At 47.2% G+C, this 23289-nt stretch overlaps 2 protein-coding genes across 2 annotated transcripts; both read right to left on the minus strand.

The window, feature by feature from the left end:
* Positions 1–8879: 8879 nt before the first annotated feature.
* Positions 8880–16191, minus strand: wdr36 (WD repeat domain 36). Its single transcript, XM_084572952.1, has 22 exons — positions 15865–16191; positions 13617–13644; positions 13419–13519; positions 13164–13281; positions 12942–13074; positions 12717–12771; positions 12507–12639; positions 11897–12072; positions 11700–11820; positions 11568–11633; positions 11388–11477; positions 11150–11292; positions 10953–11070; positions 10708–10873; positions 10507–10615; positions 10354–10433; positions 10157–10264; positions 9837–10068; positions 9636–9755; positions 9479–9560; positions 9204–9391; positions 8880–9119 (listed from the first exon to the last, which is right to left on the minus strand). The coding sequence occupies exons 1-22, from the start codon at positions 16027–16029 to the stop codon at positions 8970–8972; spliced, it is 2682 nt and encodes an 893-aa protein (XP_084429078.1). The 5' UTR covers positions 16030–16191; the 3' UTR covers positions 8880–8969.
* A 173-nt stretch (positions 16192–16364) lies between these two features.
* slc25a46 (solute carrier family 25 member 46) lies at positions 16365–22508 on the minus strand. The gene is made up of 8 exons (XM_084572853.1): positions 22094–22508; positions 19641–19683; positions 18838–18895; positions 18655–18732; positions 18158–18258; positions 18008–18064; positions 17736–17793; positions 16365–17629 (listed from the first exon to the last, which is right to left on the minus strand). The coding sequence occupies exons 1-8, from the start codon at positions 22359–22361 to the stop codon at positions 17033–17035; spliced, it is 1260 nt and encodes a 419-aa protein (XP_084428979.1). The 5' UTR covers positions 22362–22508; the 3' UTR covers positions 16365–17032.
* Positions 22509–23289: the final 781 nt, after the last annotated feature.

Below are 23289 nucleotides of genomic sequence, written 5' to 3' on the forward strand. Positions count from 1 at the left end.
AATACAGTAATTAACAAAATAAAGACTTCACCAAGAAATAATAATAAAATAAATATATCTTTATTTATAAATAAAATATCTGAACTAGTTTATTTGTTTTGTCTCGTGAACAAAAACAATAAAACGTTTCAACAAAAAGCCAGAGAATAAAAGTATTAACTCTCGTTCTCTGTTAAAAGTGAAACATCCCATAATAATCTGAAAAACTAACGTCTGTGTCTCTGAACTTCTCTGAATTGATCAATAAACTGCTCCTAACCTCCTATTATATTAATATATATTGTAGGAGCCGCATTTAGGGCTGTTTAATTTATTTCTGTTTACAGGATATATTGATTATTTTGGGATGACATTGATTACATGTTATTTTAATAACTAATGATAATTTCTGTTTTGTCAAGTATACATAGGTGGCAGTAAGGTGCGCTCTCCTCCCTCCTCAGGTGGCGAGGGCGGGGCTTAACCTTTAACTTGAGAGTTTGAATGGAGACGCGGGTCCCTGGATGGCAGCGATACTGTCATTGACCGCAGCATCATGTTTTGCTTTATGTTTTTGTTTTTCTGGTTTTTATAATAAATTTCTTTTTATTGGAGAACATCACGGCTTACTGGATTTTTTGTGGCTGCGCGTCAGACACACTGCTCATCCGCCTAAATAAAAAAGGAATAGGACAGACGCACAGGACATGTGTTTTATTTTATTTTATTTTTGGCCACTACAAAACGTCAATGACATGCTGTGGATCCTAACTGGAGGACTTTTGATGGATCAAGGAAATACAAGAGAGAGGAAATGTTGACGCGTCCAACACGTGAATGAAACAAAGGGACAAAGAAACTCTTCAAAGGAGGTATGTGGCTCCAAATTAAACATACCTGAGACATTATTCGTTTAAAGAAAACTACTTGGAAACGAATTTCACCGCTGATTTGTGTGTTAACGGACTGTAATCTTTTTATTTGTTTATTTTCTTTGACGTGGCCAAACAATTGAGAGCGGTGAAACGAGCCGCGTGTAAATGAACTTATGAATGAAACTGAGTTGATGAACGAAATACAAGGACAACAGAAAGAAAAAGAGCTGTTTCTGAACTTTTTGGTGACTTTTGTGGAAGTTTATTTGGGAGCAAAATGTCAGGTTCAGATGAAGAACAAGTGAATCCTGCTAAAAATATGGAGGACACTGCGGCGCGTCTGCGCGCATCTCGTTCGGGGAAAGCTGCACATATAACACGGAGAATGAACATTGTGAATGCGTTAATGGAGAGTGAAGAATATCTTGATGAAGTCAAAGGAAACATGATGAAGTTTAATGAACAATTGGAGGAATTTAAAGCTTTGCATGTCTCTTATACTCATATGTTGGATGAGGACGCACTAAAAGAGGATAACGATAAATGGTATCAGCCGCGATGTGACAAGATAATAGCCTTTCTCGCAACGGTAACAAAATGGATTTCAGCCTGGGAAAATCCCGGTTTGGTCACCACAACTGATGATTCCTCTGCTCTCACCCAGTTGGGAGACCTCCCACCTGGGGAAGGTGAATATACAAATGCAAACGCTGGTTTGGATGACGTGGATACACACTCAGTGTCAATAAGATCAGTCAAATCCAACGCATCGACCTCATCATCCACTTTACGCATTGGTGTAGAGGCAGAGAGAGCAGCTCTGATAGCTAAAGCTGCTAAGTTGCAAGAAAAACATGCCATTGAGGAGCAGGAACAAATACTAAAAAAAAGGAGGGAAACACTGGAATTACAGACACAAATAGCAGCCACTACAGCCAAAATAAACTACCTGAAAGAGGCTGAAAGGGCAATTCTTGACCCTGCACAATCTGATGTAGCTACTGCCCAAAGATCAAGATTAGGTGCATCAGCTGCGGATGCACAACAGGATAAAGGGCTGCAGAGTCCACTTCATCTATATGATAAAGGTACTCCAGTAGTAAGGGGCAGGGCAGGAACTCTTTTTCAGTTTCCCCTTTTTGATTTTGGTGAAGATGACCAACAAAGTGAGGCTGTTGTTCAACAAGAAGCCAGCAGTGTTGCTCAGCGACAGCCACAACCAACCTCAGTGCCCCCTGTCATACCCCCAGCCCAAAACACTCAGTCAATTTTGTCACAAGGACAAATCCATCCTATGTCCAGCTCAATGCAGGAAACCCACATGAGCAGAATACTGGAGATTCAAAACAACCTGACAAGGATTCTTGTGAAACAGCAACTTCTGTCTACACTACCACAAGGAAGCATTCCTCTGTTTGATGGGCAAATTCTGGAGTACAAGTCCTTCATTCACTCTTTTGAAAGTATGGTTGAAAGTAAAACCGACAACAACAGAGACAGGTTGCAGTTCCTTATACAGTTTACAAAAGGCCAAGCTCAAAAGCTGTGAATACATGTCTCCAGACCGAGGCTATCAGAAAGCAAAACAGTTACTAAAAGAAAACTTTGGAAATGCATATAAAATCTCCTGTGCATACTTGGAAAAGGTGCTATCCTGGCCTCAAGTTAAACCTGAGGATTCAAGGTCGCTGCAAGATTATGCCATGTTTCTTAGGAGCTGCTGCAACGCTATGGAGGAAATGGAATATTTGGAGGAACTAGACACAGTGTCCAACATGAGAAGCATTGTGCTTAAGCTGCCATATAAGCTCAGAGAGAGATGGCGTAGTAAGGCTTACGAACTGCAAGAGGAGCGCAGTCGTAGGGTTAGGATTTTGGACCTTGTCAGTTTCATTGAAAAACAAGCTCGCATAGCAGCCGATCCAGTTTTTGGCGACCTTCAAGATCAGTCAGCGGTTAAAGGAAAAGTGGCTGCAAAGGTTAGGTTTCCTGTCAAATTACAGAGCTCAAAGTCATCTAGCAGCAGTTTTGCCACAGGTGTCGCTATTACCCCGAAAGAAAAACAGCCTGAACCCTGCTGTCCCTTCTGCAGCTGTAAACACACATTGGAGCTGTGTAAACCATTCATGGAGGAAACACACAGAAACAAGCTCAACTTTTTAAAGACCAAAGGTATATGCTTTGGATGTCTCTCCACAGGACACATTAGCAGAGACTGCAAGAGACGTCTCACCTGCAGAGTGTGCAAGCAAGCCCACCCAAGCGTCCTGCACATTAATGTTACAGAGGGTGCAACTAAAGAGACTGAGAGGCTCTCCAGTATGGTAGGCAGAGCATCAGCAGAGTTATGTGGCCATATAGGTGCCGGAGAACAAGAGAATGTGTTATCTATTGTCCCAGTTCAAGTTAAAGCAGCAAAAGGCAGCCAGGTCCTGCAAGTCTATGCCCTCTTGGATCCTGGATCCACCGCTACCTTCTGCTCCGAGGCGCTCATGTCTCAACTCAACCTGAAAGGCAGAAAAACACATATTCTCTTAAGCACCATGAATCAGAAAAAACTTGTTCCATCTCATGTCATATCTGGAATTGAAGTTTCAGCACTGGACAGCGACAACTTCTTATCCCTTCCTGATGTTTTCACCCAGAATGAAATGCCAGTCACCCTAAGCAGCATTCCTAAGCAAAATGACTTAACGCAGTGGGCGTACCTGAACAAAGTCAAACTTCCCAGTATTGATGCTAAAGTGGAACTGTTAATTGGCACAAATGCCCCAAAGATGTTAGAGCCCTGGGAGGTTATTAACAGCCAAGGGGAGGGCCCCTATGCAGTACGAACTCTTCTGGGGTGGGTTGTAAATGGGCCACTTAGAAATAGGGGTGATGGCAGTGCAGTGATTGTGAACAGGATATCAGTTGCAAGTTTGGAGGAGCTTCTGATCTCACAATATAATCAGGACTTTAATGAGGTATCATCCCAGGAAAAGACTGAGATGTCAATTGAGGACAAAAAGTTTTTGGAAATAGCCAGTGAGGCTGTCCTACAGGATGGACATTACACCTTAAAGTTACCTTTCAGGAGAGTCAACATCAGCATGCCAAACAACCGTCAAATGGCTGAACAGCGTCTGCAGAGCCTAAAAAGGAAGATGAAAATGGACCAACAGTACAAGCAGGAATATATTGCATTCCTCAGTGACATCTTTGAGAAAAATTATGCAGAGGCGGTCCCACAGGAAGAACTGACACAGTCTCCAGGACGAGTCTGGTACATACCACACCATGGGGTGTACCACCCCAAAAAGAAAAAACTTCGAGTGGTTTTTGACTGTGCAGCCTCTTACCAAGGCGTGTCTCTCAACACAGAACTTCTGCAGGGTCCTGACCTGGCTAACTCTCTCGTGGGAGTGATTATGAGATTTCGGAGGGAGCCCATTGGATTTATGGCTGATATTAAATCCATGTTTCATCAGGTCAGAGTGGACAAATCTCATGTGAACTACTTGCGCTTCCTGTGGTGGCCACAAGGCAACACCAGTATGGCCCCTAAGGAATACCGCATGCTAGTTCACATTTTTGGTGCTGTGTCCTCTCCAAGCTGCGCAAACTTTGCATTGCAAAAAACAGCTGATGACAATGAATGTTGGTTTCCTCCTCAAGTGGCTGAAACTGTCCGACACAACTTTTATGTTGATGACTGTGTAAAGTCAGTCGCCAAAGAGTCTGAGGCCATCCATCTGATAAAGGATCTCACTGCATTATGCAGCAAGGGTGGGTTTCAGCTCACTCAATGGGTTAGCAACAGCCGAGCAGTTCTAGCTTCCATCCCCCCAGAGCAAAGGGCAAAGGAAGTTCGAACTTTGGATCTTGACAAAGATAGCCTCCCCACTGAAAGAACGCTGGGGCTGCAGTGGTGTGTTAACTCGGACCACTTTCAGTTCAACATCCATCTCAACCAAAAGCCACATACGCGAAGAGGAATACTTTCAGTTGTGAGCTCGATCTTTGATCCACTTGGCTTTCTGGCTCCTCTTATTCTCCCAGCCAAGCAGTTGCTGCAAGAGCTCTGCCAGAAAGGTTTTGGTTGGGACGAAGCGTTGCCCCAGACTGTTTCAGATCGATGGATGGAATGGATAGACAGTCTGGTAAGGATTAAAAACTTCAGTGTTCCCCGTTGTATAAAGCCAAAGAACTATGGAACACAGAAATGCGCACAACTGCATCACTTCGCGGACGCCAGTGAAAATGGCTATGGATCAGTGAGTTACATCAGGCAGGTTAACATTCAGGATGTTGTGCATGTTACCTTCGTCCTAGGAAAGTCCAGAGTCCTTCCATTAAAGCAAATCACAGTACCACGATTGGAATTGGCAGCTGCCGCATTGTTGGTGAAGGTGGACAAAATGCTGAGGAGAGAACTGCACCTTGACATGAATCCCTCAGTCTTCTGGACAGATAGCCAAACAGTGCTCAAGTACATTGGAAATGACTACACTAGGTTTAAGACCTATGTTGCCAACAGAGTAGCACTGATTCGTGACAATACATACCTGTCTCAATGGAGATATGTAAAAAGCAAGGACAATCCTGCTGATGACGCCTCAAGAGGAATGAGTGCAGTCAAATTCATGCAGCAAAGAAGATGGATACATGCCCCAGAGTTCCTGTGGAAGGCGGAAGAAAACTGGGCTATCGAAAAATCATTGGTCTCTCAAGCAGTGTTACAAGATGACCCAGAGGTCAAAAAAAGTGCTGCTGTATTCACAGCAGTGACAACCAATGAGACTCCCACAGACCATCTTATCTCCTTCTTCTCAGATTGGATGACACTGTTAAAAGCAGTGGCATGGTATGTCAAAATAAAGAACATTCTGATGTTGATCATCAAAAGGCGAAAGGAAATTACCTCAGGTCACATTGCCACCCGCTCAAGCAGCCAAAAGATGAGCACTGAACTCAGCACTTTCAGGACCACATTTGGTGGACAGCTCCTCACAGTGAAAGATCTCTCACAGGCAGAAAGGTCAGTCATCACCTATGTTCAGAGGCAATCATTCCCAGTTGAAATGGCAGCACTGGAAACAGCACCATTCAGAGTGAAAAGGAGTAGTAAGATCTGTAGGCTGGACCCTGTGCTAGACAAAGGCATCATAAGAGTAGGTGGTCGCCTACATAAATCTGCAATGCCAGATGAGACTAAGCACCCTTGTATCCTACCTAAAGATGCTCACATTTCAGACCTCATACTACGACACATCCACGAACGCTCTGGGCACAGTGGGAGAAACTATATGCTGTCTGAGCTCCGTAAAAAGTACTGGGTTGTAAAAGGACACTCGGTAGCAAGAAGAATAATCTCAAGGTGTGTTGTGTGTCGACGTGTGAGAGGCAGAACAGGAGAGCAAAAAATGGCAAATTTGCCACAGGAAAGACTCCTACCTGACCTCCCTCCTTTCACCAATGTGGGATTGGACTATTTTGGCCCACTTGAGGTGAGACGAGGACGAAGTATGGTTAAACGGTATGGAGTCCTGTTTACCTGCATGAGTAGCAGAGCTGTACACCTGGAGGTGGCTTATTCGTTGGATACGGATTCATGTATTCATGCTCTGAGACGGTTTATTTGCAGGAGAGGTCAGGTTAAGCACATCAGATCAGACAATGGTACAAACCTGGTGGGTGCCCAAGCAGAGCTCAAGAAGGCCCTGAGCTCACTAAACAAGGAGAAGATCCAAGGAGCTTTGCTTTCAGATGGAATCCAGTGGAGCTTCAATCCACCTGCAGCCTCACACTACGGCGGAGTCTGGGAAAGACTCATAAGATCTGTCCGTCAGGTGCTGACCTCCACTCTCCATCAACAAATCCTTGATGATGAAGGCCTGCAAACGATCTTCTGTGAGGTGGAATCTATCCTTAATAACCGTCCCCTCTCCACTGTGTCCTCTGAGCCTCATGACCTGGAGCCGCTGACCCCAAATCACATCCTTCTGTTAAAAACACAACCCATCCTACCCCCTGGAACATTTCAAAAAACTGACCTTTATGCCAGACGCCGTTGGAAACAAGTCCAGTATATGGCTGATCTCTTTTGGCATAGATGGACACAGGAATACCTTCTGCTGCTCCAAGAGAGACAAAAATGGAGTAAAGTGCGAAAAAACTTTAGTGTTGGAGACATTGTCCTGGTGGTTGATCCAACTGCTCCCCGGGGGTCATGGCCGCTGGGAAAGGTACTGGAGACCAAACCAGATGCAGGAGGTCTGATTCGCTCAGTAAAACTCAAGACCAAAACTTCAGTCATCGAGAGGCCTATAACTAAGCTGTGCCGTCTCCTAGAGACTGAAGCAGAAGAGTAACGAGTTTCCTCCAGTAGAACAAAAGACATCTATAAGGGGTGTAATGTATATACTTCTTTTTATTAATTTCTTAATTATTATTAAGCTAATCATTGGTAGTGAAAGTACGGCTCCCTTTTTTTTTTTTTTTTTTTTTTTGCAGTTAAATTTAAATAATTGATTCTAGTAAGAACAATTAGGGGCCGGTGTGTAGGAGCCGCATTTAGGGCTGTTTAATTTATTTCTGTTTACAGGATATATTGATTATTTTGGGATGACATTGATTACATGTTATTTTAATAACTAATGATAATTTCTGTTTTGTCAAGTATACATAGGTGGCAGTAAGGTGCGCTCTCCTCCCTCCTCAGGTGGCGAGGGCGGGGCTTAACCTTTAACTTGAGAGTTTGAATGGAGACGCGGGTCCCTGGATGGCAGCGATACTGTCATTGACCGCAGCATCATGTTTTGCTTTATGTTTTTGTTTTTCTGGTTTTTATAATAAATTTCTTTTTATTGGAGAACATCACGGCTTACTGGATTTTTTGTGGCTGCGCGTCAGACACACTGCTCATCCGCCTAAATAAAAAAGGAATAGGACAGACGCACAGGACATGTGTTTTATTTTATTTTATTTTTGGCCACTACATATATATTACATATATATATATTAATATAATTACTGCATGGGTGATTATCTCTCAGCTGACAACAAGTTATTTAAACCCAACTGATGCAATGAGTAGCTTCTCATTTCTTCAACAACCATGTCTAAAGACACATCCTGTGGTCGTCTGTTTGAGAAGGGTCAAATCATTGGCATGCATCAAGCAGAGAAAACATCTAAGGAGATTGTAGAAACTACTAAAACTGGGTTAAGAACTGTCCAAGGCATTATTAAAAACTGGAAGGATAGTGGAGAAGCATCAGGGTAAGAAGAGAGGCAGATGAAGTGATGCACCCATCATGCCTAGTGTCTACTGTACAAGCCTGTGCTATGGGGCAGTGCTATGATCTGGGGTTGCTGCAGTTGCTCAGGTCTAGGTTCAGCAACATTATGAGGTCAGCTGACTACCTGAATATACTGAATGACCAGGTTATTCCATCAATGGATCATATTCCAAGATGACAATGCCAGGATTCATGGGGCTCAGATTGTGAAAGAGTGGTTCAGGGAGCATGAGACATCATGTCCACACATGGATTGGCCACCACAGAGTCCAGACCTGAACCCCATTGAGAATCTTTGGGATGTGCTGGAGAAGGCTTTGTGCAGTGGTGACAGTGATGAGTTGATAGAATTTAAATATTTAAATTTAATGTCACGTCTAATCTACCCAGCGACAGAATAAGAAATAAGAAAAAGAAAAGTCCCACAATGGCGGAAATTGCATTTTTCAACCATTTATTATAAATTAACGGTCAACATCATCTTCACACTGAAGATTAATTAATGATCTAATTACAAATCTCCTTCTTAAATGATTGTGACGTAGATAAACTTCTTCTCTCCCTCAAACAGCTGATGTGGATCAATAAGAACATTAAATGATTCATTCATTAGCAGCCTCTTCGTTAAAAAGCTTCTGATAAGTTTCTACAAGGCTTCAAAATAAAAGCATGGAGGTCGCTTTGTCGGACCCTGCAGGTCAAAGGTCACCGGATCACTTCAAAATAAAAACTCAAACACGAATCAACGTCAACAGCTTTAATAAAATGTGTGTGTGTGTGTGTGTGAAGGTATGTGTGTGTGTGTGTGAAGGTGTGTGTGAATGTGTGTGTGTCACAGCAAAGCACTCTTGGTGTACGACAGCAGACACAGTGATTGGTCAAATGATGCACGAAGCTCCGCCCACCGAGCCTCTAGCCGGGTGGAGAGGCGGAGCAACGCTGCCATGGCAACAGGGTCCTGCGACAGCGAGCGGAGGTGGAGCTGAAAAAAACAAAACAATGATGGTAAACAGGAAGCCAGGTTTTCACAATAAAAGACCACTGGTCTGCGCTCTGATTGGCTGACCTTCAGGAAAAGGGCCAGGTAAGCCTGGGCCAGCTCAAAGTCCCGCCCACTGGCCAACATGCTGTCAATCATTAGGATGAAAGCGAGCAGGAGGCTGCTGGCTCCGCCCCCTTCCGAAGTCAGACAGGTGAGCTCGATGGAGAGCGCCGACGGCCCACAATCCTTCAGGAGAGACACCGGCCGGTCAACTGCAGACAATCAAAAATCAACAAATAAATATTTAACAACAGTTTAATGGAACTCAAAAACCCTCTTTTATTTTGAAGGAGACTCACAGGAAGCAGAGTGCCGGGCAGCTTCCAGGGCCGAGCTGAACTCTGACCTCTGAGACGTCAGATTCCACGACAGCAGCTTGGACTGAAACACAAAACTCAGCGTTAGACTGTTGCCCAGCGACCACGCTGTGCTCTGATTGGTCCCTGGCGGCTCTACCTGTGCTTCCTGTTCGGTTGCCACAGGCAACGTGAATCGGGGCGTGAGACCAGGAACCGTTGGCAGGAAGAAAGGAGCAGCAGCCGGAGCAGCAGGGGGCGCTACCGGTTTATTCCTCCTCTGAAACAAACACACAGATAATCAACCAATCAGGTCTCACTCAGTCCACCGTGACTCATCAGCTGCTCGTTAACCTCTGACCTTGATGTCGTCCAGGTGAAGCAGACTTTTCCACCGAGACTCCGGCAGCAGGGACAGAGTCACAAGCTCCGCCCCCAACTGCTCAGCTGACTGGTACACGTCATCGGCTTCCTCTGATGTCACTTCCTGTCCCGCCTCGTTCGCCGTGACACCGGGCAACATCTCCTCAGATGGTTGGTAGTCAGCCGGAAGGGGGCGGAGCCCCACTGGTCCACAAAGACTCTTATTGGTCCTGAGGGAGGAGAGTTGCGCTGTGATTGGCTGATACAAGACTACGACTGGCTGCTCTAACTAAAGGCTGCACTGTGATTGGTTCAGACCAGAGGTAAATGCCCAGACTGTCCACGTGCACCGTCGCCAGGAAGTCACCGGTCGGCGACATGGACACGCTCACCGGCGCCGTGGTAACCAGGAAGCAGTCGACGAGACTTTAGAAGAAGAAAACGTTTATTCGTTCAGATCACTTGAATCAACGTCAGGTCTGATTGGACGCCGTGATGGACTGTTCCATTCTCACCATCCAGAGGGGAGGTCCCAGGTACGAACGGTCCGGTCCATTCCCACGGTAACCAGCCAGCGGCCGTCAGGGCTGAACGTCTGACGAGGACAGATGAGGAACTGTTCAAGCATCTGTTAGCATCATTAGCTGCTTCAGCTTTACCCAACCTACCATGTCGTTGATGTTGCCATGGTGACCCGCAAACTTCCTGACAGCTCGCCTGGTTTCTATGTCGACAACCAACAGTGTGAAGTCATCCAGCGCCACGGCTAGCATCCCGCTAACATTCAAGAGAGGAGAACAGACAGTTAGCTACTTGTGCTAACAGTTAGCTACCTCTATCTGTGTAGCATTATGCTAGCAGTTAGCTACCTCTCTCTGTGTAGCATCATGTTAGCTGGTGCAGCATTTAGTTTCAACTGTTCTTCCTGTTTCCTTGTCTTAAAGCGCCAGAACTTCAGCAGCCAATCAGAGCCGACGGTGAAGGTCATCTGGTTCAGGGCGTCCGTGGCGACGCCTCGCACCACGCCGCTGTGAGCTGGAGCAGAGGGGGCGGATTTATTGACAGAAACGCAGACACAGTGGACCAATCACAGACCACGAATAGCCGGACGCACCTTTCTCATCGTTGCCGTAGCAACCACGGTGCAGCCCAGACTGAAGGTTGTAGATGTCAACGCGGCCACACGATGAGCCAATCACAGCAAAGTTTCCACAGGAAGTGATTTCAACGGCCTGGGAGCAGAGACAGGAAGTCATGTGACTGTGTGTGTTTGGGGGAGGGGACTAAACACAGGTGTAAAGAGGCAGTTACCGTGGCGACGCTGTCCCTCTGAGCGCCTGGCGGCTGCAGGTGGTGAGCTCCCATAGTGCACCTCTGGTAGTTCCATGTGGTGGTTGCTCGGCGACCACGATGACACGCGACAATGCCATCCCAGTCTGACTGACGAGTGACAGCTGTCAATCAACAGAGAGGGACATTAGCTGCTGCTTAAATTGGACCTTTTCTCTATGGAGTTCTGTGTGGGCGGAGTTAGCATAAGAGCGCCCACCGGAGGAGAAGGATGTGATGGCAGGGAGACGCAGCTCCTCGTAGGACAGCCCCTTCTTCTTCTTCTGCTCCTTCTTCTTGTTAACAGATCCTGAAACACAGAGTCAGAGTCAAACATCCACCAGCCACTGAGTCCAGCTTAAAAACGGCAGGTTTCTGAACAGAGTCTGGTTGGACTGACCGTGGCCCAGGTTCTTGTTGAAGCGTTCATGGACGGTGGAGAAAGACTGCAGCGTCCCGTCCTGACCTGCAGGGGGCGGCCATGTTAGAACCCATCTGATCAAAGCAGAAAGTAATGTTGTCGTTTATTTACCAGCACTCAGGAGGTTTTTTCCATCGTTGCCATGGTGACGGATGGTGGTGGGCGGAGCACTGTGGCCTTGACGACTCCTCAGCAATCTGGCTCCGCCCCCTTCCTGGTCAAATATCCATACCTGAGAACAGAGATCACGATGAATGACTGTCTCACCTGGTGCTTTGTTTGTTTGTGTGTTTGTTTGTTTACTCGACCTTGATGGCGTTATCGGCTCCGTTGGTGATCAACAGCGGCTCTTTGTGAAGGAACGTAGCGGCAGCGACGGCGGTTCTGTGGGCGTGTCTCTGCTGAGTGACCAGCTGACGACGCTCCAAATCCCAGAATGCAATGTGGCCCTGAGGACTGCCGGACGCCATGATGGGAGGACCATCTGAGAGGACATGACATCAGCTGATCACCTGAACACTTACAGCTCTGAAAGAGCGTAGCTAGCTGTGTGTTAGCATGTAGCTAGCCGTGTGTTAGCATGTAGCTAGCCGTGTGTTAGCATGTAGCTAGCTGTGTGTAGCTAGCCGTATGTTAGCATGTAGCTAGCTGTGTGTTAGCATGTAGCTAGCTGTGTGTAGCTAGCTGTATGCTAGCATGTAGCTAGCTGTGTGTTAGCATGTAGCTAGCTGTGTGTAGCTAGCTGTATGTTAGCATGTAGCTAGCTGTGTGTTAGCATGTAGCGAGCTGTGTGTTAGTATGTAGCTAGCTGTGTGTAGCTAGCTGTATGTTAGCATGTAGCTAGCCGTGTGTTAGCATGTAGCTGGCATGTAGCAACAAACTCAATGAATGAATGGAACAGGAAGTGGACTCCTGCACCTGTTCTGAAAGAGAGCGATGTGATTGGTCCCCAGTCCTGAGTGAAGCTCATCAACTCCTCGTTCAGACGGATGTTGTGAATGATGATGCAACCTGTCGCCGTGCCAACGCCGACCACGTCCACCGCAGGACTCTGGGAAGTGATGTCTTTATTGGTGAATATTTTCAAAATAAAAGCTCAGTTCAGATTTGTAGGGGCATAAGACTGACCTGCTGTAGAACAGTGACCCCTGCTGACCATCCAGGGAACGTGAACAGCAGTTTACTGAGGAACAGAAACACTGATTAACAGCTGATCAGCGTTAGCTTGTTTGTTGTCATGACAACGTCTTGTTTGCAGCCTGACATTCGTTTCAGAGAATCTGACTAATGAAGGAAACTACAATCAGGAGCATGTGGAGTTTTATTGTGAAGGCTGTGAACAGGAAGTGTCACCTGGTCTTGATGTTCCAGAGCTGCAGTGCACCCTGGGAACTACCCAGCAGCACCTTGTTCATGTAGGTGCTGGGGTGCATCATGGCCGACACGTCGAATGTCGCCGGGTCAAACTGCAGCCGCAGGTAGACGTCTGAGAGACAGAGAGAGAGCAAGGCATTATGGGTAACAGCACAGGTACAGAGCAGGAAAGTACCTGAAGCCCCGCCCACTTCCACTCACCACCCCTCTGGACATCCCACACGATGACATCACCACCGCTGTCAGCAGAGATCAGCTGATCACCCAGAGGAAGCAGCAGACGCACTTCCTGTCTGTGGCCATGGTAACGCATGACCACCTGTACGGAGAGCACACAGGGTCAAAACTCAAACTTCCTGTCTGTCACCTAGCAACAGGTAGAGGTCAGCTGATTCCAAGACGTAAACAAATGAAAACAGACTGTCGATGGAGAACGTGTTAAATAAAGTTCATGACCTCTTTGTTCCTGGCGAAGGCGCTGATGAGTCGCCCCGTGGCGGCGAACACCAACATCCTGTCTGCCGCCACACAGCTGATGTCATCTGAAAGGGTGTTACCTAGGCAACCACACAGCACAGCAACCAATCAGAGACCAGGACAGTGAGCAGCGTCAGAGGTAAAGTAAACAAAATAAAACAAATAAAATGTACTCACTGATGGAAACGATGCCCAACCTGTTGACCTGCAACAACCAGTCATCGTTAATCACGTCACCGAGCAACAATCACGTCACTCAGCAACAATCACGTCATCAATCAACAATCACGTCACTCAGCAACAATCACGTCATCAATCAACAATCACGTCACCGAGCAACAATCATGTCACCGAGCAACAATCACGTCATCAATCAACAATCACGTCACTCAGCAACAATCACGTCATCAATCAACAATCACGTCACTCAGCAACAATCACGTCATCAATCAACAACCAGTCACTCAGCAACAATCACATCATCAATCAACAACCAGTCACTCAGCAACAATCACGTCACCGAGCAACAATCACGTCATCAATCAACAATCACGTCACTCAGCAACAATCACATCATCAATCAACAACCAGTCACTCAGCAACAATCACGTCACCGAGCAACAATCACGTCATCAATCAACAATCACGTCATCAATCAACCATCACGTCACCGATCAACAATCACGTCACCGATCAACAATCACGTCACCGAGCAACAATCACGTCATCAATCAACAATCACGTCACTCAGCAACAATCACGTCATCATCAACAATCACGTCACCGATCAACAATCACGTCACTCAGCAACAATCACGTCACCGAGCAACAACCACGTCACCGAGCAACAATCACGTCACCGAGCAACAACCACGTCACCGAGCAACAATCACGTCACTCAGCAACAATCACGTCACCGAGCAACAATCAGTCACTAGCAACAAACATCACTCAGCAACAATCACATCATCAATCAACAATCACGTCATCCAGCAACAATCACGTCACTCAGCAACAATCACGCCACCGATCAACAATCACGTCACCGAGCAACAGTCATGTCACTCAGCAACAATCACGTCACCGAGCAACAGTCATGTCACTCAGCAACAATCACGTCACCGAGCAACAATCACGTCACTCAGCAACAGTCACGTCATCGAGCAACAATCACGTCACCGAGCAACAGTCATGTCACTCAATAACAACCACGTCACCGAGCAACAATCACGTCACTCAGCAACAATCACGTCACCGAGCAACAGTCATGTCACTCAGCAACAATCACGTCACCGAGCAACAATCACGTCACCGAGCAACAGTCATGTCACTCAGCAACAATCACGTCACCGAGCAACAATCACGTCACTCAGCAACAATCACGTCACCGAGCAACAATCACGTCACCGAGCAACAATCAGTCACTAGCAACAAACATCACTCAGCAACAATCACATCATCAATCAACAATCACGTCATCCAGCAACAATCACGTCACTCAGCAACAATCACGTCACCAATCAACAATCACGTCACCGAGCAACAGTCATGTCACTCAGCAACAGTCATGTCACTCAGCAACAATCACGTCACTCAGCAACAATCACGTCAGCGAGCAACAATCAGTCACTCAACAATCACGTCACTCAGCAACAATCACGTCACCGAGCAACAATCACGTCACCGAGCAACAATCAGTCACTAGCAACAAACATCACTCAGCAACAATCACATCATCAATCAACAATCACGTCATCCAGCAACAATCACGTCACTCAGCAACAATCACGTCACCAATCAACAATCACGTCACCGAGCAACAGTCATGTCACTCAGCAACAGTCATGTCACTCAGCAACAATCACGTCACTCAGCAACAATCACGTCACCGAGCAACAATCAGTCACTCAACAATCACGTCACTCAGCAACAATCACGTCACCGAGCAACAGTCACGTCACCGAGCAACAGTCACGTCACTCAGCAACAATCACGTCACCGAGCAACAATCAGTCACTCAACAATCACGTCACTCAGCAACAATCACGTCACCGAGCAACAATCACGTCACCGAGCAACAATCACGTCATCAATCAACAATCACGTCACCGAGCAACAATCACGTCATCAATCAACAATCACGTCACCGAGCAACAATCACGTCACTCAGCAACAATCACGTCACCGAGCAACAATCACGTCATCAATCAACAATCACGTCATCGATCAACAATCACGTCGTCAATCAACAATCACGTCACCGAGCAACAATCACGTCATCAATCAACAATCACGTCACCGAGCAACAATCACGTCGTCAATCAACAATCACGTCATCGATCAACAATCACGTCATCGAGCAACAATCACGTCATCCGTCGTCATTGCGTCATCAGTCACGCTGTGAGGCGGGAACGTGTCTTACGTTGAACGTGTGGAAGCTTCGACCGACCGCCGTCACCACGTAGAACTCCCGGTGTTTCAGATGATACCGGAGCGCGTGCGGCACGTGGTTTGAATAAAGTCCTAGAACCCGGAAACCGGAGAACAACGAGCTGCCGCCGCCCGCGAGACTCCCGCCAGTCGACATGACCGGTGACGTCGGAGCCGTTAACGGGACAAAGAAAGAAAGAAAGAAACACCGGGACCGAGCAGACGCCAAGACAACCAACAACACATGGAGGAGCACCGCGGAACTGAGACCGACCTGAAACAAGCTCCCACACAAACAAGGTTCCGCTACCGCCGCCTGCTGGACCGGAAACAGCAGCGTCCGCGACAAACAAGACGAGACAAAGGTTCCGGTCAGAGATTTATTATTGTTAACTATTAGTGACTGTAAGAAACAAACAAAAGGGATTTATTGAAAATAATCAAAATTAAATTATAAAAACGTGTAAATAATAATAATAATAAAAGCAGGTGTTAAGTTAAATGTTTATTAGAACAGATGATCAAACACTGATGTTTGTGATCAGAGATGAAAACATTTAAAAACAGCTGAAATAACAACGTTTAAATACTTTTATTCTTTTTAAATTAACGTGTCTGATTTAAATAAATAAATTTAAACAGTTTCAGTCAAACTGAGACGATTTTATTTCACGTTCACAGAAAACTTTACATTTACAACGTTAAATGAACGAGTGCATTTAATTTAAATGGTTATGATGCTTTTAGATTTACTTTTATTTCCACGCATTTATTTTGAAAATCCAGGTTTACTCATTAGATTCGACAGAAATCTTTTTTTACAACTTTATACAAATATGTTGAGGTGTTTATATTCGCTGCAGGTGACCAATCAGCTGTCAGGATTCACAAACACGTTCATGCTGTCATGCTGGTACAGGAAGTGATGCTGGGTTTCCTGGCAACCACCACGTGTTTGGTGACGTCAGGAAGGATGTGACGCTGCGCAGACTTCTGGTCCTTATGCTAAGCTAGGCTAAGTCACACGATCACTTCCTGACCAGCAGGTGGTTAACCAATCAGACGGAGGGATGGTGAAGGAGGAGGTGATTTGATTTCATCAGGTGAGAAATGTCCTGTCAGCGCGGTGACAGCTGATAAAGCGTCTCCATGGTAACGGCCTAGCCAGCCTTGGCGTCCAGCAGCAGCAGCCTGAGTAGCGTCCTGGCGGCGGCCAGCAGCGCCCCATGCAGCGCGTACTGTGCCGCCAGCGCCCCGAAGCCTCGGTAGAAGCCGGCCCTGCCCTCCTTGCGGCGGATGGCGTGCAGGCAGTCGGAGAAGCCATCGTACTGCGTGTTGACAGGCAGGACCAGCGGGCTGCCGCCGTTCGCCACAGCGACCGCGCCGTCGGTAGCGTCGATGATGGTGCGCGTGCCCTGCACGCCGAGGCGGTGCAGCGCCGTCTCCAGGGGAAACACCACGACATCAGCCACTAGAGACCCCGCCCACGCCGCCGCCAGCTCAGGGAAGTAGGTGTCCAGTGGGTTGGTCGGGTCAACGCGCTGCTTCTTGCCCCGGTGGTGCAGCCACAGCACCGCCCTCTGGACAACGGCCGCCACAGCGTAACGCAGGATGGCGTGCATTGCGGCGGGAAGCAGCAGGCAGCTGAGAGGAAGAAGACGGCGACTGTGAGGGGCGCCGACCCCCAACACACGAGAAAGACCCTCACGGATGCAGTCAAGGAGACCAGAGGACGAGTCGTCCCGCACGATCTCACTCTGAGGACAAACAGGAAGAAGAATCAGTTCATCAGTTCATCAGTTCATCTGTTCATCAGTTCATCTGTTCATCTGTTCATCTGTTCATCTGTTCATCAGTAATGACCTGGACAGTCTCGATGAGGCTGGAGCAGTAGAATGGAAGAGCCACCACAGCTGTTAACCTGCAGAGAAACAAGAAACTTCATTTAGGACAGTAGAAGAAGAAGAACATGAATCAGTAGAAGAAGAAGATGAATCAGTAGAAGAAGAAGAAGATGAATCAGTAGAAGAAGAAGAAGATGAATCAGTAGAAGAAGAAGAGGATGAATCAGTAGAAGAAGAAGAGGATGAATCAGTAGAAGAAGAAGAAGATGAATCAGTAGAAGAAGAACTGACCCTTTGAGCAGTAAATGTCCAGCCAGCTGTTTCCAGGTCCATCTGTGAGGAAGTTCCCTGTGGAGACACAGAAACACAGTAATACTACGATAATACTACAGTACTACTAATACTACTACTGCAATTTCATGCAGCAGTGTGTGTGGTTACCGTGGTAACGGTGTGACCTCGCTGATGATACCCTCAGCTCCCAGAGTGATGCCGTGAACGATGAAGGTGCTGCTCATCCCCTTCCACTGAGACTTGACCCCCTGATACAGAGAAAAGACAACTGGGCAACTATTGATCAACTCTATTGATCAACTCTATTGATGGAAAATGGCCTTGCTTTTCTACCTATTGGTACTCAAAGCGCTTTACAGTCATAGACACATCTCCCCATTCGCTCACACAGTCACACACACAGTCACACACAGTCACACACACATTCACACACCAGTGCCTCACACTGGGAGCAACTGGGGGTTCAGTGTCTTGCTCAAGGACACTTCGGCATGTGGCACATTCCGGGGATCGAACCGCTAACCCTCTGGTTCGTGGACAACCCGCTCTACCCACTGAGCCACAGCCCCCTGATCAACTCTACTGATCAACTCTATTGATCAACTCGTCCCTAATGATGATAATGAATGAACCTGATTGGTTACCTGGGACTTGGTGATGCTGTACATGACGGAGACGGCGCTGAACGGAGTCAGGTGGTAACAGCGGGCGTGGTAGTTCACCTGAGACCAACAGCCAATCAGAGAGCAGCAGGAGAGAAAGGTCAGACACCTGTGACCCAGGTTGATCAATGAGATTGATCAGTTAGTGACGAGGAGGGACGTTACCTGACACTGTCTCCGGAAGACGATGCAGGGATGAGAGAGGACGTTCTCTGTGAACAGACTGGACACACACATCAGGATACACACATTAACACACACACCAGGATACACACATTAACACACATCAGGATACACACACATTAACACACATCAGGATACACACACATTAACACACATCAGGATACACACACATTAACACACATCAGGATACACACATTAACACACACACCAGGATACACACATTAACACACATCAGGATACACACATTAACACACACATCAGAACACTGATCAGATGAAGCCCCGCCCACACGGTCTGATTGGCCCAGAAGATCTTTGCTGGAGCAGAATCAGTTCCCAACAGAGAGACTCCAGATAAACTTTAGTGTGTTCTGACTTCTGGTCATGTGATGTCATGACGTCATGTGACGTCATGACGTCATGTGATCCCGATCACATGTCATCATGACGTCATGACGTCATGTGATCCCGATCACATGTCATCATGACGTCATGACGTCATGTGATCCCGATCACATGTCATCATGACGTCATGATGTCATGATGTCATGACATCATGTGATCGGGATCACGTGACATCATGATGTCATGATGTCATGACGTCATGACATCATGTGATCGGGATCACGTGACATCATGATGTCATGATGTCATGACGTCATGTGATGTCATGATGTCATGACGTCATGTGATGTCATGATGTCATGACGTCATGTGATGTCATGATGTCATGACGTCATGTGATAGGGATCACGTGACATAAAGATCAATAAAGTTAATTCCAACCTGACGAGTCCGATTCCAAAGCCAGCAAACCGGTTGAGATGCTCTGTAACGACAAGACGAATCAATAAAGTTCAATTCAAATGGAAAAAATTTGCTTGGTTAGCTCTCTGGCTAACTGTTAGCCTGGTTAGCTCACTGGCTAACTGTTAGCCTGTTTAATGAAGGCTTCTGTCGTTAGCCTGCTTGCTAACTGTTAGCCTGTTTAATGAAGGCTTCTGTCGTTAGCCTGCTTGCTAACTGTTAGCCTGTTTAATTAAGGCTTCTGTCGTTAGCCTGCTTGCTAACTGTTAGCCTGTTTAATTAAGGCTTCTGTCGTTAGCCTGCTTGCTAACAGTTAGCCTGTTTAATGAAGGCTTCTGTCGTTAGCCTGCTTGCTAACTGTTAGCCTGTTTAATGAAGGCTTCTGTCGTTAGCCTGCTTGCTAACTGTTAGCCTGTTTAATGAAGGCTTCTGTCGTTAGCCTGCTTGCTAACAGTTAGCCTGTTTAATTAAGGCTTCTGTCGTTAGCCTGCTTGCTAACAGTTAGCCTGCTTCATTCAGCTTATTTTATTTGATTAGCCTGTAAGCTAACCTCCAGTTAGCATCCAGTCTGTTATCTAAACGCTGTGATTAGCTGGCTGTGTAGCTGCTAGCCTGCTCCATTCACCTCCCATTCTGTCGTTAGCCTGCTAGCTAACTGTTAGCCTGTTTAATGAAGGCTTCTGTCGTTAGCCTGCTTGCTAACTGTTAGCCTGTTTAATGAAGGCTTCTGTCGTTAGCCTGCTTGCTAACTGTTAGCCTGTTTAATGAAGGCTTCTGTCGTTAGCCTGCTTGCTAACTGTTAGCCTGTTTAATGAAGGCTTCTGTCGTTAGCCTGCTTGCTAACAGTTAGCCTGCTTCATTCAGCTTATTTTATTTGATTAGCCTGTAAGCTAACCTCCAGTTAGCATCCAGTCTGTTATCTAAACGCTGTGATTAGCTGGCTGTGTAGCTGCTAGCCTGCTCCATTCACCTCCCATTCTGTCGTTAGCCTGCTAGCTAACTGTTAGCCTGTTTAATGAAGGCTTCTGTCGTTAGCCTGCTTGCTAACTGTTAGCCTGTTTAATGAAGGCTTCTGTCGTTAGCCTGCTTGCTAACAGTTAGCCTGTTTAATGAAGGCTTCTGTCGTTAGCCTGCTTGCTAACAGTTAGCCTGTTTAATGAAGGCTTCTGTCGTTAGCCTGCTTGCTAACAGTTAGCCTGCTTCATTCAGCTTATTTTATTTGATTAGCCTGTAAGCTAACCTCCAGTTAGCATCCAGTCTGTTATCTAAACGCTGTGATTAGCTGGCTGTGTAGCTGCTAGCCTGCTCCATTCACCTCCCATTCTGTCGTTAGCCTGCTAGCTAACTGTTAGCCTGTTTAATGAAGGCTTCTGTCGTTAGCCTGCTTGCTAACTGTTAGCCTGTTTAATGAAGGCTTCTGTCGTTAGCTTGCTTGCTAACAGTTAGCCTGTTTAATGAAGGCTTCTGTCGTTAGCCTGCTTGCTAACAGTTAGCCTGTTTAATGAAGGCTTCTGTCGTTAGCCTGCTTGCTAACAGTTAGCCTGCTTCATTCAACTTATTTTATTTGATTAGCCTGTAAGCTAACCTCCAGTTAGCATCCAGTCTGTTATCTAAACGCTGTGATTAGCTGGCTGTGTAGCTGCTAGCCTGCTCCATTCACCTCCCATTCTGTCGTTAGCCTGCTAGCTAACTGTTAGCCTGTTTAATGAAGGCTTCTGTCGTTAGCCTGCTTGCTAACTGTTAGCCTGTTTAATGAAGGCTTCTGTCGTTAGCCTGCTTGCTAACTGTTAGCCTGTTTAATGAAGGCTTCTGTCGTTAGCCTGCTTGCTAACTGTTAGCCTGTTTAATTAAGGCTTCTGTCGTTAGCCTGCTTGCTAACAGTTAGCCTGCTTCATTCAGCTTATTTTATTTGATTAGCCTGTAAGCTAACCTCCAGTTAGCATCCAGTCTGTTATCTAAACGCTGTGATTAGCTGGCTGTGTAGCTGCTAGCCTGCTCCATTCACCTCCCATTCTGTCGTTAGCCTGCTTGCTAACTGTTAGCCTGTTTAATGAAGGCTTCTGTCGTTAGCCTGCTTGCTAACTGTTAGCCTGTTTAATGAAGGCTTCTGTCGTTAGCCTGCTTGCTAACTGTTAGCCTGTTTAATGAAGGCTTCTGTCGTTAGCCTGCTTGCTAACAGTTAGCCTGTTTAATGAAGGCTTCTGTCGTTAGCCTGCTTGCTAACAGTTAGCCTGTTTAATGAAGGCTTCTGTCGTTAGCCTGCTTGCTAACAGTTAGCCTGCTTCATTCAGCTTATTTTATTTGATTAGCCTGTAAGCTAACCTCCAGTTAGCATCCAGTCTGTTATCTAAACGCTGTGATTAGCTGGCTGTGTAGCTGCTAGCCTGCTCCATTCACCTCCCATTCTGTCGTTAGCCTGCTAGCTAACCTACCAGCGGGAGGTACACCGGGCTGCGGAGCGTCCCAGCCAGGAGCGGCTCCGGTCCCGGGTTCTCCCAGCGGCTCATCGTACATTGGTGTCCGCTCTCCGGGGTGCAGGTTGCGGCTACCGGGGATGTCTGGCGGCGTGGTGACCCAGTGGTGGTGCTGCAGCTCCGCGGGGGCTCCGGCGCTCCGGACCGGGTAGCTGGCTCCGTATAGCGGGTCGTCGCGGCCGCGGTAGCCGAGCCCGTCAAAGCTGTCCGGCCGCCTGGAGGCCATCAGAGGGTCGGTGACTGAGATCCGGTTAACGGATGTCACAGGAGGAGGGCATTAAACTGAACCGGCCCGGTGGAACGACGGAGGAAACGGTCGACCTGATCGGTTTGACCCGCAGCAAAACATCCACCTGCCGCCGGAAGTGCTTCTTCTTCGCTTCTTCCGGCGGACTGGAGGAGGACTGGAGGACTGGAGGACTGGTGGAGGACTAGAGGACTGGAGGACTAGAGGACTGGAGGAGGACTAGAGGACTGGAGGAGGACTGGAGGACTGGAGGACTAGAGGACTGGAGGAGGACTAGAGGAGGACTAGAGGACTGGAGGAGGACTGGAGGACTGGAGGACTAAAGGACTGGAGGAGGACTGGAGGACTGGAGGACTGGAGAAGGACTGGAGGACTGGAGGACTAAAGGACTGGAGGAGGACTGGAGGACTGGAGGACTAAAGGACTGGAGGAGGACTGGAGGACTGGAGAAGGACTGGAGGACTGGAGGACTAAAGGACTGGAGGACTGGAGGACTGGAGGAGGACTGGAGGAGGACTGGAGGAGGACTAGAGGACTGGAGAAGGACTGGAGGACTGGAGGAGGACTAAAGGACTGGAGGACTAAAGGACTGGAGGAGGACTGGAGGACTGGAGGAGGACTAAAGGACTGGAGGACTGGAGGAGGACTGGAGGACTGGAGAAGGACTGGAGGACTGGAGGAGGACTAAAGGACTGGAGGACTAAAGGACTGGAGGAGGACTGGAGGACTGGAGGAGGACTGGAGGACTGGAGGACTGGAGGAGGACTGGAGGACTGGAGAAGGACTGGAGGACTGGAGGAGGACTAAAGGACTGGAGGACTAAAGGACTGGAGGAGGACTGGAGGACTGGAGGACTGGAGGAGGACTGGAGGACTGGAGAAGGACTGGAGGACTGGAGGAGGACTAA

This window comes from Chelon labrosus (assembly GCF_963514085.1).
Source record: "Chelon labrosus genome assembly, chromosome: 22".
Taxonomy (NCBI): Eukaryota; Metazoa; Chordata; class Actinopteri; order Mugiliformes; family Mugilidae; genus Chelon; species Chelon labrosus.